General features: G+C 45.0%; 1 protein-coding gene across 3 annotated transcripts; it reads left to right on the top strand.

Moving 5' to 3' along the window:
* Positions 1–2,764: 2,764 nt before the first annotated feature.
* On the top strand, positions 2,765–13,554 carry PCMTD2 (protein-L-isoaspartate (D-aspartate) O-methyltransferase domain containing 2). 3 transcript variants are annotated; one of them, XM_039719130.1, is made up of 6 exons: positions 2,765–2,958; positions 5,335–5,663; positions 6,899–7,001; positions 8,747–8,918; positions 9,708–9,831; positions 11,354–13,554. In XM_039719130.1, exons 2-6 carry the CDS (start codon positions 5,357–5,359, stop codon positions 11,734–11,736), a joined length of 1,089 nt encoding a protein of 362 aa, XP_039575064.1. In that variant the 5' UTR covers positions 2,765–2,958; positions 5,335–5,356; the 3' UTR covers positions 11,737–13,554. The 3 variants fall into 3 exon arrangements, with proteins under 3 accessions (XP_039575064.1, XP_039575067.1, XP_039575065.1); XM_039719133.1 differs by lacking the exon at positions 2,765–2,958 and adding an exon at positions 3,603–3,738; XM_039719131.1 differs by lacking the exon at positions 2,765–2,958 and adding an exon at positions 5,091–5,237.
* The last annotated feature ends 1,243 nt before the right edge of the window (positions 13,555–14,797 follow it).

Genomic DNA, 14,797 nt, shown 5'->3' with positions numbered 1-14,797 from the left:
AGAGATGGGCAGGAGTCAGAGGTGCAGAAAACAGCCTGTCCCTTGGGGAAGATGTGTCCTGCCAGCTGCTCCCTCCCCATGGCTGTGCTCCTGACAGGTTTGGGGTGCAGAAATGAGGTGGGGACCTGCAGTGGGTAAATATCCTCCTTGTGTGTGTTTCTCCTGGCTAATCCCTGTAATTCTCTGGCTGGAAACAGAAGCTGCAAGCCTCACTGATTTTGGCAGTTTAAGGTTGCTAGGAGTTGTGGATACACCTGGGAGGGGACAGTGGATTTGGAAATCCCTAAAACACCCCTCAGGTTCTTACTGGGCTTCTGAGGACTCATTGCTGCCAGAAAGAAGCACAAGCACTGCTCTCCTCTGCCCCTGTGAGCTCTCTGCTGGCAGCACAGCTGCTTTAGCAACAACTGCAATTTTTTTAATAACCCAGCTTTTATTTTAACAACTTTTGAACTTAAAAAAAACCCAAAAAACCCAAACCCAACTGCTATTTTTCAAGTGATTCCAGCAGCAAAGGGAGCAGATGCTGAATGGAATCACACGTGCAAGGAGTTTGTGTGTCCTGCGTTTGCAGTTTCCAGCGTGCTGCCATTATCCCTGAGCATTCTCCGTGTGAAAGACGAGGAGAGTGCAATCACCACGGCCTGTTTCGCTTGAATCAGCAAGGAGGAGTTTCAGAGCTGGCTCTCCACGAATAATCCCATTCTCCCAGGCAGCTGTCTTCTGCAAAATGAAAGTGCAGACATCTACAGTATTACCCTGCGCCTGTTTGCAGAGTCTGCTGTTATCACGTTAATGAAGGGAGCTGAGATAATCACCTTAAAGCATAAATAAATCTCGGATGCTGATTCACTTTCTCCTATTTGAGTCTCATTTACCAGGGTAATTCTTTTTTTTTTTTGCCGCTGCAGGCTTGTTGTGTCTGCCAAGACAGCTTTTTTTTTCACAATTCATCTCCAGAGGACTTGAATTAAGAGGCCTCTTGTCTTGTTGCAGTTATTCCTTCTCATTTTGCAGCCATATGAAGTCCTAGATCCAAGGCCAGGCCAGACAATTTTATTAAATCTGCAGCATCAGCCAATGCTGGGTGGGTCACTAATGCATAAAAACAAACACACACTTTTAAAGGATAATTTCTCTCGGTCTTAGACAGGTGACAGGAGACACCATTTCCCCAGGTCACTGAAGGAGCTCGCACAGGTGTGGAAAATTTAAATTCATGGCCTAACACGCAGTTATGGGACAGAGATCCCACACGAAATGAATGGCATGGCAGATGTTGTGAAGTTTCACAATATTCCGTGTTTCCTTCAAGCCCCTGGAATCAGGTGACTCTGCATCTCATTTATCCCTCAGTAAATTCTCATCTGGCATTTATGCTTGCAGGGAAAAAAAAAATAATCTCACATGTGACTAAATTTGGATGTTCATCAGTTCAAAATCAAGAATATCAACCAGTTCCCACCACAATTTTTTTCCCCCTAAGTTCCCATGATTTTTTCCCAAGCCTGACTAATGATACCAGAACATCTGGTGCTGGCCAGGCTTCACTGAGGAGCTTTGGCTCCTGTGTGTGTGCCAGCAGCTCACTGGCATCCCCACTCCTGCATCCCTCCTGCATCCCGGGATGCCTTGGGAAGGCTGATGAGAGCAGAGGCTGGATGGAGGTAAAGAATAAAGCAGGGATTTATTAGCAGGCGTCAATGGATGCACCTTGGGCAGCACAAGAGCCCAGCCAGGGCTGCACTCAAGATGAACCAAAATGGTCCCAAAATGCACAACCACACACAGGGCCTCTCACTTTTATAAGTTCTGCTCCATTTGCATCTTGGAGTTAATTGTCCTTAGGTTATGAAGTCCCATCCTGCTTGTTATTTTATCTTCCTTCCACGGTGTTTGTGCTCTCAGGCCTGAGATTTGGATCATTTGTCCTTGGTCCTCAGCTGGAGAAGGAATTGTTTTGTCTCCCTAATCTGTGAAGAGAGCTTACTACTCCTAATATGAAGCTCAGACCTACCCACTAAAGGTAGGAATTTTCAGATTCAGTAAGGAATCTGAAAACATCTGCTTGTTATTTTATCTTCCTTCCACGGTGTTTGTGCTCTCAGGCCTGAGATTTGGATCATTTGTCCTTGGTCCTCAGCTGGAGAAGGAATTGTTTTGTCTCCCTAATCTGTGAAGAGAGCTTACTACTCCTAATATGAAGCTCAGACCCACCCACTAAAGCAGTAAGGAATCTGAAAACACAAACGCTAAATCCTGAGGCACCACAGGGATGCCCCGGTGCCACGAGGTGCTGCCACAGCGCCATGGCAGGCCACCAGGACTGGCACAGCTGGGAGATGTGCTGGGAGAAGGTGTGGAGATGAAGCCTCGTGCTGGGAACAAGAACTTTGGGAAGGGCAGAGGGTCCGGGAATGGGAAAAGGCATCCACACTGCGATGGGGAGATGAGCCCAGGAGCTTTGCGATGGGAAAAACCAGAGTCACAGCCTGTGTCTGGTCCTGGCACGTTACCCTGAGTGTGCATGGCAAGGTTTGGCAGTGGGGTGGCTTTTGGGAGAAGCTGCTGGAAGTTTTCTGGGATCTAATGGAGCCAATTCCAGCCGGCCCCATCCCCGGGACTCCCCTCACGGAGCCAGCCGTGGTACAGTCCTGCACCCCCCGCGCCGGCTCTGCATGGTACGGCCCAGATTGCGCCCCCCACCGGCAAGCAGTGGTGTGCTCCCTTCCCCCCTCGCCCGCGGCTGTGGTGCGCTCCGCGCATGCGCAGTGTCGCGAACGGAGCTCAGCTGGGCAGTGTTTACAGCCCGAGCGCTGGCCTGGGCTGAGCCGAGCGGAGCCGAGAGGAGCCGAATCGAGCCGAGGCCAGCCGAACCGAACCGAACGGAGCCGAGGCGAACCGAAACGGGACGAACCTGTCGGAGCCGAGCCGAACGGAGCCGAACCATCCGTTGAGGTACCGCTTTTGTGTGAAATCACCGAATAACCTCCCCTTTCCCACTCCCGTGCCGGGGCAGGGACTGCCCTGCAGACCTGCCGGGGGTGAGCAGCCGCGTTTGGTGCCTCGAGCACTGTTTGGAGCCCTGCCCGAGCGGTGCTGCTGTGCCTGGGCAGGAGCCGCGGCTGCCCGTGCTGGGCTCAGGCGCCGGGCCGGGCGCTGCCTTCGCCTTCGGTTTGCTTTCCTGAGGGGAACATGGCAGCGAGGGGGTGTTTCAACACAGAGACACCTTCTCTGGCTCTGTTTTGCCTCCTTTGCCGGCCCTGTTTTGCCTCCTTCGCTGCCTGTGTTTTGGGCAGCGGTCCGGATTTCTGCCTGTGGACTTTGTCCCTGCTCAGATCTGGGGAAATCTCTGCTTTGCCTCAGAAGCGTGGAAAAGGGGTGTGCTGCGGAGGGAGGGGGTTTTGTTTTGAAGAGTTGAATAAAAATCAGCCCTACTGGGTTCCCATTTCCCTACTGGGTTCCCATTTCCCACCAAGTGAGGCGAAGGTGTGGAATCACATGAGGAGAGGAGTTTGAATGTCAGAGTTTGAAGTTGTGCCTATCAAACATGCATTCTGCTGGAAGTGTGTTCATGTCCAGGGAAAGTGATGATCTCAGAGGTGACTGACACCTGTCACAGGGCGGATATTCCCTGCTCCAGTGATGAAAATGTCTCAGCCAGCTGTGTCTGTTGTTGTTTTCCACGGTGTAGAACATGGAAGAACATTGTTGTCCATGGAGCTGAGCTGAAACCAGGTCAGACCAGTTGTCCCAGTGGGGCTTGCGTACATCAGCAGGAATTTGTTTGGGATCCAAAGTGGAGCGCTGTTAAAGGCACAACTTCGTGCTTTAAATCTAAAAATGTAGATTTTTATTTATTTATTTTTCAATAGCAAACAGAGTGGAAGAATGAAGGAAGCCTAAGAACAAAAATATATAAAAGAAAGTCAAGGGAATCAAGACCCTTGGTGAAGAGAGTATTTTAATGTGGAATGTTAAATAAAAGACTAAAGATACAGGCAGCCTTGTGTTGCAAATGCAGTGAGGTTTTGTGGATGTTAGAGGAGGGGGAAAAAATAATTGGTACATTAATCCACCTGGACCTTTGACTTGATGCGTTCCCACTGTGAAATAATAAAACAGAGTCATTTTTTGTAGAGAAAATGAAGGAGTAACTGTGGAAAGGGGAGGGGTGATGTTTTATTTCAAGTGTTATTAATGGTCTTGAACTGGATTGATGTGTTTGAGGCATGAATGGATTAAGAACTGGCTCGAGTTCCCTGCCTAAGTATATCCTGTTTTGTGTGCCTCTACAGGTGATCAGAATGCTGTGTTATTTGAACAACTGTGAAATCTCCTTGGAGCCCTGTAGCTTTGCTTTGTTTCCTCAGAAAATGAAAGTTTGTAATTTGCTCTGGCTGAACGTAACAAACAAACCCCAACAATTTCGCTGTAGGCAGATCTTCTGATCCCAGGAATGAACTCCAAAGCTGCTGCTTCATGGTTATTACTGTGAGCAGGGAAAGGCATTGTAAACAAACACATCTTAAATCATGTTGTGCTTTCTGGAAAGGTTTTTTTTTCCCCCTTAATATATGAGAAGGGGAGAAGAAGCCAGGTTAATTTTGAGTGGTTTTGTTCCCCTGTACGTTTTCCTTAAAAACCTGTAGGCTGCAGTGGGAATTCTCTCTGGAGCTGCTGTCTGTGTCATTAAGTGCTTTACTAATGGTGGTGGCTCAGGCTCTGGAGATGAGCTGTGTGGAAGTGCATTTGCTGAAGTGCATTTACCAAAGCAAGCAAGGCTGACAGGTCAGAGTTCTGTTGGGTTTCTTGAACCTCTGTGCAGTCAACATCCTGATGCACGTTCAAAGGAAATACAATTTGAGATTTTTGTGGATTTTCTGCCTGTGTCTTGGTCCCGTCAGGTGCTGTTAGAGGTGGACAGTCTGTGTGTGACAGGAGCTCTGACAGGCAGCCCAGACTTGCCCTGTTGTTTGGGCTTGCAGTGAAAAATGACCCCTAAGCGCCGGAGCTGGAATAATCCTTTCTATAAAAGGGTTCAGTGGAAAAGCTGATGTGCTGGTAAAACGGTGGGAGGGTTTGAAGACAGGCCTTGCACATTGAAATTGCCTATTGTGATTTTATTTTTCCCCACTGGTGTCAGGCACTGGATGCCAGATCTGCTGCATTTTGTTTTCCATTGTTGGGATGGAGATGAGAGTGCTGGGGTGAGGTTTTTCTGGCCCTTGGAGTAGGTAAAGATCTCTCTCAAAGCACTCCATGTACAGCAGCATAATTTAGTGTTGGCAGTGTGTGTTCTGTACCTCACCTTTGTTGTTATTTCCCTTTCAGTGTTTATAGGAGGCTGCTGAAGATGGGAGGCGCCGTGAGCGCGGGCGAAGACAACGATGAATTAATTGATAACCTGAAGGAGGCCCAGTACATCAGGACAGAGCTGGTGGAGCAGGCATTCCGAGCCATTGATCGGGCAGATTACTACCTGGAAGAGTTCAAAGACAATGCCTACAAGGATTTGGCTTGGAAGCATGGAAATATTCATCTCTCAGCACCGTGCATTTACTCAGAGGTGATGGAAGCTTTGGACCTGCAACCTGGGCTGTCATTTCTGAACCTTGGCAGTGGCACTGGTTATCTGAGTTCCATGGTTGGACTCATCCTGGGTAAATATCTCTTCAGTCACATTAACTGATTGTGTTAGAGCTTTAAAACCAGGTTTTGAAATCGGGGATGAGGTATTCCTCCACTAATGGAGCTAAAAAGGTAGCTGGGAAAGTAAAGAATGCATTAATGCAGCTCGTCAATTTATCAGGATTCTCACAGCCTTCTCTGGAACTGGATGGGATCCAGATTTCTGTGGCAGATCAGAACAGGCAGCAATGTAGTTCCAAAGGTGGATGTAGTGGATTCCTGCAGGTCTGGACACAAACCTGGGTTTGTTTCCCCTTAAGCAAGACCCCAGGTCAGGATCAGGAGTACAGAGTTGAAACTGGGACTGAGCAAGTCCAGAAAAAGCTGTGACTGTATCTTCTCCATGCCTGGTTTGTGTTCACAGCCCTGTCTGAGACAGGTTTGAGATCCACTTTTGACTCTTAACTCCACAACATGGGAATATTCTCTGGAAAACACTTTAATGCAGCAGAACTGATTTTGTGACCACATCTATAGTGGCACAAAGCAAATTATCCAAGTGGAATTGGACATTTAAATTCTCCCTGCAGTGTGTTTTAGTCAGAGTTGTGCTGCCAGGATAGATAGCAAGTGGCTATAGGGTAAAATTTGAGAGAGTGTCCAGAATTTTAACTGCTGGGATGTTTATTCTCAGGGTAAAGTCTCATTTCCCATTTCTGATTTTCTCCTGGCTTTGTTGACATTACTTAGAATACCAATACGTAACTCCAGGGCTTTTATTTTCTCTTTGCAAAAGTAACCCTGTCAGTTCTGAACAAAAAGCATGAGTGCTGAACAACTTTTGTTTTTTCCTGTTTGTTTTTGCTGTTAATTGAGCTACAGTGTATGATGACTGTTCCTGATTAATTGCAGAGACTTTTAGCATAAAAATAAGATGTATGTGCTAAAACATGCAGGACATTGGGATTTTTTTCCAGGTGGTCACTTTCACAGCAATGGCATCAGTGTTTCCCTCCTATAGAGAAGTTTCCTGCATAGTTAATAGCAAATGATTCAGAATGAGCTGTGCACAAGAGGCTCAGTTGCTGCCAGAAATTGCAGGTATAGGGTTGCAAATCCCATTGTGGCAGTGAGAGAGCTGACCCCACACAAACACCGACTGTGACACTCGTGGAACAATCTGCTGGAGGAAGGAACCCAAAGTGTGTTAATCCTGCAGGATTTGGTGTTGTTGCTGTTGCCATTCCCTGGTGTTCTGCACTTGCAGGTCCTTTTGGGGTGAACCACGGTGTGGAGCTTCACTCCGACGTCATCGAGTACGCGAAGCAGAAATTGGACTTTTTCATTAAAACAAGCGACAGCTTTGACAAGTAAGAATTCAAAATGCCTGTTGGGATTAATTTTGTGCTTTTGGCTTTGCTCAGGGCAGTTCTTGCTCCCATGTGGCCCCTCTGGATTCAGGGTAATCTGAGGATTCAGGCTCCTTAGGCTCGCTGAGCTGCAGTGTGTGACCTTCGAAGCCTGAGCGTGTCGTGGGGGTTTCAGAAATGTTTGCAGAGTTTTTAATAGCAGTGCTGATGCTGCAGGGTGTAGAGGGAGCTAGGGAAGTTTGTTTATTTTTAAATGCACTTGCAGTAACACCTCAAAACTTGCAAGTAGCAACACTTGGTTGTACCTGTGATCTGAGAGCCTGCATAGTGATGAGATTATGAACTGGTTTTTGTAGTGGCCTAATATGTTTTATCTGAGAAGAAGGAAAATGGCATTTTAAAATATGAAGGTAGTTTTATGATGATTAAGTTGGTACTAAAACTGCCTGGGATTTGATTTATGTTCTTCCTTAGACCCTCTATTCTGGTGCTGTCACAAGTAATAACTTCCCAGCTAGATAACCATTGCCGATAGTAACCTCAGCAATAAAAGTTCTGGCTGTCACATTTTTGGATCTGTTTCATAGTTTGTTCAAACAGAGAAGCAAAGCATCTCTGAATACCTGATATCCTCCTCTCCTGGGGGAAGAAAATAAAAATCATGGCATGCAGAATTTTAGGCTACTCAGTCTTTTGCTGTTCCTGCTGCCCTGGGAAGCTGCTGAGGAGGGGGTTGTATTTTCTGCATGTTGGCAGAAGACTGAAAGTTTCTGGTGCTCAATGGGGTTTTTTTCAGTCATGTTGCTGTTGTTTGAGGAGATGTTTTAAGGAAGACTTTCTTCTCTCTCCAAATACAGCTATGGAGCAAAGGCAAGCTGAATTCAGAAATTAACATGCCTGGAAAATTGGCTTTGCTGAGTGATGTCTGCTGGGTTGTGCTCCTGGAACAGCGTGTGCAGGAACTGTTCTCTGGCTGCTCTGAATGTCCAGCCTTCATTGCAAACCCAGAAAGCTCCAGGAAGCATTAGGAATAAATAGGTGCTATGTTGAGCTGCCACTCAAGATAGCAGTAAAAGAATGGATGTGTTGAACAACTTCTACCAAAGTCAGCCCTTAAACATAGGGCTTAAAACTTAGGGAGTTTTGGAGCTTGTAAGAAAACCAGAGGCATCAGAGAATCATTCATTTTTCTTTCAAACCAAGTCAGAAATACTGTAGGCAAAAAGTCTTTTTTATGAAGGGTGAAATCACAGTTCTTTTGAAGCTGATGGCAAAACTTCCATTGGCTTCAGCACAGCTTACTTCTGTATCATCAGGTGGTAATTCCCCACATCTGAAAACCAGTTAAAAGCTTTTGAAAATGCAAAAATAAACCCAGGTGCAGTCCTTAAAAGACTTTGACATTTAGAATCTCAGGTCTAGTATTTGTATTTTATAACTGAGTCAGCATCAGGTGACTAAAAATAGCTTGTTCTGAAGAGTTACCTGCAGCTCAAGTATGAAATTATGCATCCTTATGCTCTGGAGATTTTAATCCATGAATTCTGACCTTGTTTTTCTGTGGTTTTGAGACTTCTAGCTGTAGTCTGTTACAATAATGTCTAGAATACATGGGTTTTGGAGGAGAAATCCTGTAAAACTGGGGGTGTTTTTCAGGTGTTTTCCAATTTTTCCAGAATTATGAAAATAATTTATTTTGCTAAATCATTGCATTCTTGTCTAACACAAGTCTTTTTCACTTTCAGGTTTGAGTTTTGTGAGCCATCCTTTGTCATTGGCAATTGTTTAGAGATTTCTCCAGACTGCACTCAGTATGACCGTGTTTACTGTGGTGCTGGAGTCCAGAAGGAGCACGAGGACTACATGAAGAACCTGTTGAAAGTTGGGGGAATTCTTGTCATGCCTCTAGAAGAAAAGGTTGAGTGCCTTTTTACTCATATTTCAGTTATTCTTAATTCTGATCATGGTTTAGTCAGTAGCTGTTCTTTTGTCTGGTTTTCGTGATGACTGAAAGCTGAACTCTGCACATTCCTAATATTTAAGAGATTTGTAGTTTTGCAGTCTTCCATATATTACAATCAGTTGTTAATTGCAATTTTTCTTCCTCACTGCAGAAAATGTGAGCAAAGCTTTGTTTAATGATATAATTTAGTGTTGTGCTTAGTGGCAAAACACAACTTTTTGCTCCCTGACTGGCTCTTGAGAGAGTGTGCAGGATGTCTCTATTTACAAGTGTCAGTGGATTCTTTTAGTAAAAAGTGGGTCAAGTGCCTGACCTTTTCCCACTGTCAGGGAATGTGAGAGGAGCAGGTGCAGGGTTTCTTCCCAGTAAGAGGCTGTGCAGTGGGTTGGGGTAGGAGATTTGATCTGTGACCTTTTCAGGAGCAAGTGCTCGTGGTGACTCAGGAATTTTCCCAGAGGTCAGACACAGCTGCTCTGTCCAGTCTGCAGGAAGGTCTGGGCATGCAGAGTGACCCAAATTACCAGTGCCCATGCTCTGTTGCAGTAGATGAAGTTACTTGGGGCTAGTCCTGCAAGGAGTTCCCAATTTTTTTTCAAAAAACCAATGTTGTTTCTCACACCTTTTACTGTTGCAGCTTCCAGTACTTCAACTTGTCCAGGCAGAAAAGTCATTTGTTCATTTTTTTGTTCCAAAATCTCACTGTAGTTCCCACAATGGACAGTAATCTTCTTGTTTTGCTTCAGTTGACTAAGATAACTCGGACTGGTCCTTCTGCCTGGGAGACCAAGAAGATTCTTGCTGTTTCCTTTGCTCCTTTGATTCAACCAAACCACACAGATTCAGGAAAATCAAGGCTCGTTCACTTGCGTGAGTACAGACATTCCTGAGCTTGGGGAAATTCCTTCTGCTGCTTGGCTGTGAGCTGTAACATCCCTGGGAATCCTTTCCAGGAAAATTACTCCAAATCCTTCCTTTTTTTGAACAGCTGTCTGTCTTGTGCAAGCATTGGAGTTGAATGAAATAGATTCTAAATCACAGACTCACAGAATGGCCTGGATTGGAAGGGACCTTAAAGATCACCTAATTCCAGTATCCCTGCTGTGGGCTGGACCCCTTCCACTGGGCCATCATTCTAAACACAAATGATTTCTTGTGATGTTGCACCTGAACTTTGCAGGGTGTTTCATCCTAGTTTTTGCACATTCTGTTCCAGTCCTGAATGACTGAATCCTGTCATGGTTCTGAGGCACTGTGCCACAAGGAGAGGGGAATAAACAAGCATTCCCTGTGAACAAATGTTGTATCTACTCAAAGAGTCTCACCCCCAGCAATCCAGAATTATCCTGAACCTGGAATGCTTGAGGGATACAAGTTGTGCAGTTCTTGGTTAGCTGTTTGAAATGCAGGTCATATCAGTGGCCCCAATCTTTAGATTAAGACTTCAGTGTCAAGAGGCCTCTTAAGAACACATGAAGACAGAGGTACTTTCATAAAGAGATTAGTCAGGCTTTGGTCTTAACCTGGAAAGGTGTCTGCATGACAGAAAGGAGCTCAGGAAACAATCCACAGCATGACAGAAAGTCCAATAAAAGTGCCTGTTTCAGCATGTTCTCACTTTGTGGTGAGACCTGCCCATAAATTCTATGTAGTTATTTTCTCCTTTTTTCATTCAGCTCCCAGGAGAGCTCACTTGTTGGCAGAGGACAGGGACTTTTTGTGTCAGTTTTAGTTCATTTTAGTTCGTGGATCTGTGTGCATTTATACATTTTTAAATTTTTTTCTGCATTTCTAAACTGGCAGCAAAGAAGACAGAATAGCCTTCCAAGCCTTTAATGTGGGAGGCATTTTAATACAGTAACTTAGTGTGATGTTGCTATAATTACTTCCACAAAATGGTTTTCAGCCTGTCTTCACCCACTAAGTCTGAAGCAGTTTTTGAAGAGCATAAATAGTACTTGTGTTTTATAAGTGCAGAACTTGGCAAAGCTGAAGGAACTGTACAATAGAAAAATCATTTTGTGGAAGAATTAAACAGACTTCAGGTCTAGTTATCTACCACAGGAAAATACCTGATTCTAAGCCAATGAAACAATCACAGCTTCCCTCACTAAGTCTGCATTCACACAATCTTTAAGATGTGCGTCTTAGAATAACTGAGAACTTGAAATCAAGGCAGGACATTTTTTAATGAGAGAAACGCACAATTAAATTTCATTTGGAAACTTGCAACACAGTTTATCCGAGTTGACAGGAGCTGAATAGAGCTGTTTGTGTAATCCCAGCAGGGAATTCGAATGGCCTGATTTAATCTGAGCAAACAGAACTTTTCCTGGGAGTACCTCTGGGGGAAGTTTGTCCCTCTGTGCTCACAGGTTTGGTTGGCTTGCAGCGCCCGTGGCCGTTCGCAGCCTGCAGGACCTGGCTCGCATCGCCATCCGAGGCACCCTGAAGAAGCTCATCCACGAGGAGGCCCTGAGTGGAGCTGGGAATGGCCTGAGGAGCCCGCCCAGGTTCAAGCGGCGGCGGCTGCGGCGCCGGCGCATGGAGACCATCGTGTTCCTGGACAAGGAGGTGTTCGCCAGCCGCATCTCCAGCCCCTCGGACGACAACAACAACAGCGAGGACATGGAGGAGGACAGGCTGGAGGAGGAGGAATCCAAACCCTCTGAACTAAAGCCAGACCCTCCTGTAAACTTTTTGAGAGAAAAGGTCTTGAGCCTGCCGTTGCCCGATCCCTTGAAGTATTACTTGCTTTATTACAGGGAAAAGTAGTTTTTCTTCTTTTAGAAAGTGGGAAGTAGGCAGAGAATAAAGTATTCCTTAGGGCTTGACAAATGTGTCCCACTTGCTTGCCTGCCAACGTGACACCCGAGGCAGTAGGCTGGCTGGGGAATGTGGCTGCTGTAAACTTTGACATTATAGCTTTTTTGAGTTTTTTCTTTCTTCTCAGTTGTGTGCTATAGTTTAATTCTACAGCAGGGATTCCTTAGGAAGCAAGTTGGTGAAGTGCTCAGCTGCTTATGGAAAGGAGGATTTAATTCCCTCAAAACTAACTGCAGGAGATATTTCTAAAAATCTCATGGCTGCTCTACCGAATATCAGTTGGGGAAAAAACTCCTGAGCAGATCCCCAAAGACCCTTCCTGTCTGTGCTGTGTCCCACTAAACCTGCCATGTATTTGCCATGGTGTATGTTTAATGGAGGATGAAGATAATTAGTTAAAACCTGACCTGGCAAATCATGTTTCTTCCAGTAATCTGAAAAGCACAACTTTCACAGAAAGGAATTTTTGGCACTACCCTTGTGGCATCCAGGTTTTGAATGAGAAGGAAAGCATCAGCTCCCCTTTGGTTGGTCTGCTTTGCTTGTAAATTATATATAATTTTTCACTAAAAATGTTTTTACAAAACACTGGGGTTTTTTAATGGAAAACCCCTGTTCTAGAGAACGAGTTGTTAGGTTTCTGTGGTTCTTTCAAAGCTATGGAGGCAAGTGAGGAATTGCAAAGCTGTTTAACTTTGACAGGATGCAAGGTAGTCAGGGTTGGGACTGCTGTCTCTGAAAATGTTTACAGAGTAATTCTGAGTGGGAAAAAGGGTAGAGAAAAGCTGCAGAGCAGTGAGTTTGTGCAAGCTGAAAGCAGTGTCAGTGGGTTTTGCTGTCATGTGAGATAGCTCAGATCACCTGGGCTGAGCAGAGTGAGGTGCAGAGCGCCAGCCTGAGCAGTAAATCAGCCAAACAGAGTTTTGTGGGGGGTCTGCAGAACCTGAGAGCAGCCTAGAGAGCCAAACTGATGCAGTTCTCAGGTGTTCCTGAGTGTGCCCCTGCTGTGGCAAGGTGGCCAGAATACACCTTGCTCGCAAGTGTTCCACAGTGGACTGGAGCTGCTCAGCTGGGTAGGTGATTTTATTCCTGCAGCAACAAAGCAGAAATTTTAACAGCTTCATGTGGAAAGCTTTGTCACTCTGCAGTTCTGTGGATGTGAGCTGTAAATTTTATTTCTAAAGCACTCTGTCATGGTGATGGAAGGGGATGCCATGGAGTCATAGGATCACAGAATGGTTGGGTTGGAAGGGACCCTAAAGACCATCTTGTTCCAACCCCCTGCCATGTAGAGGGGCACCTTCCACCAGGCCAGGCTGCTCCCAGCCCCATCCAGCCTGGCCTTGGGCAGTTTCAGGAATGGGGAGTCCACAATGTCTGTGGATGATAAAATACTGTGTTTAGAACAGGTTTACTTGGTTCAGCCTGTTTGGGAAATGTACCTGAACTGATAAAGGCTGGAAAAAAAAGCCTGGAGTTTGTGTTGATGTGAAATAGTCCTAAAGCTGGGGGGAATGAAAAGCTCTCTTTCAGCAGGTAATGAATTTGTGTTAAGGCATTGCCCCATCAGAAGCACTTGAGTTGGTATCATTTTGATATCTTTTGTTTTTTTTTAAATTTGTACTGTCTCCTCATTTTTTGAGGAGGAATGAGTGAAGACTGTATTGCCAAATGGTCCCGAGTTGCACAACTTGCTTCATGAAAAATGGTTTCAAAGTTCTGTGTGGCTTTGAAAATAAATGAATAACATGTATGTCTAAGCCTGAAGTGGAGAACTTTTCCTTGCTTAAGAGGATTTTTGTGTCTCTTTGGGAATATCATCTGATAATCCTATATAATGTGGCTGCTGGCATGTAACACAGTCATAGGCTGGGTTTTGCCTCTGGTTTCCTGTTTCCACTTCTGGTCTCAATGGTACCCCAAGCTGTCTTGCTCCCTTGGATTTTGATTTCTTTATTTGCAGTGGGGCAGTTCTGTGGCCACTGAGCTGATGTTTCCTGTAAAGGTGCACGTCCCATCACTGGGTTCTGGCAACTCCCATGCATTTCTTTCTACAAATGCAAGTCCTGAATGTGGTGGTAAATAGAGGGTTAATAGAAACTGTGTGTAATTATTCTCACTGCTTCCCAACATGCTGTGGCCTGTTATTTGTTGGAATAGTCTGTTTAATGGGTGTCATGCCAGGTATGTGCCTTTCTGGATTGTGGCACAATTTCCACACCCCTCCATAGTCCAGGGTGCCTCCTGCTTTTGGCTGCCAGGTCATCCTTCAGTTTAATCACAACACTTTTAAAGAAATCCCTCTAAAAATGACATTAAACTTCATGTTCCTGTTAGTAAGCCTTGCAGAGATTCTGTTAAAGCTGACTAGTTGAGGGAGGATTATCTTTCATTTATCCCTTGTTTGGTTATTATCCCCATCTCAGCCCCAGTTGTAAAAGGTATTTTATCAGATTTTTCACCAGATTTGCCTTTTTTATTACACTTGCTAGATTTTTGTAGCTTTCTATAAGATGCATAAATATTGCTATTTTTTCCTGGATAAGGTTGAATAAATAAATAAATATATATACAGGAAATTTATGTTCTAGGTTGTCAAATTGTCCTCTTGTCCAAAAAACCCCCACAGATCTAAACAGAAAGTAGAAATTCTTTGTATAATATAACTGTGAAATAGTATTGCTTATAGCCTGTAAATCAAGGGGAGTTGTAAATACATTTTCCCCGTGCACAAGCACTTGCACTGTAGTTTTTTAGGCATTTCTAGCAGAGGGATGGAGGCAGAGCTGGGTTTGTTTGGATCTGTGAGCTGTCCAGGAATTGTACCTGCTTTGTTTCCTTCTGTGTTCTCAGTAGTTGTCACATTTTTTTGTATGTGACTCCTTTCAGGTTTCAATCCTGCAGCAAATTTGCAAAGAGAGCTGAACTTCAAGCTGCTTTAGTCATGAGTGTGTAAGCTGAAAAATCTGTATAGAAACTAGAGTTCAGTTGGCCTGAGGCATGCAGAAGT

This window comes from Passer montanus, unplaced genomic scaffold, assembly GCF_014805655.1.
Source record: "Passer montanus isolate IOZ18808 unplaced genomic scaffold, ASM1480565v1 scaffold41, whole genome shotgun sequence".
Taxonomy (NCBI): Eukaryota; Metazoa; Chordata; class Aves; order Passeriformes; family Passeridae; genus Passer; species Passer montanus.
Note: the sequence above shows the minus strand (reverse complement) of the source record. Positions and strands in the feature narration are given on the sequence as shown.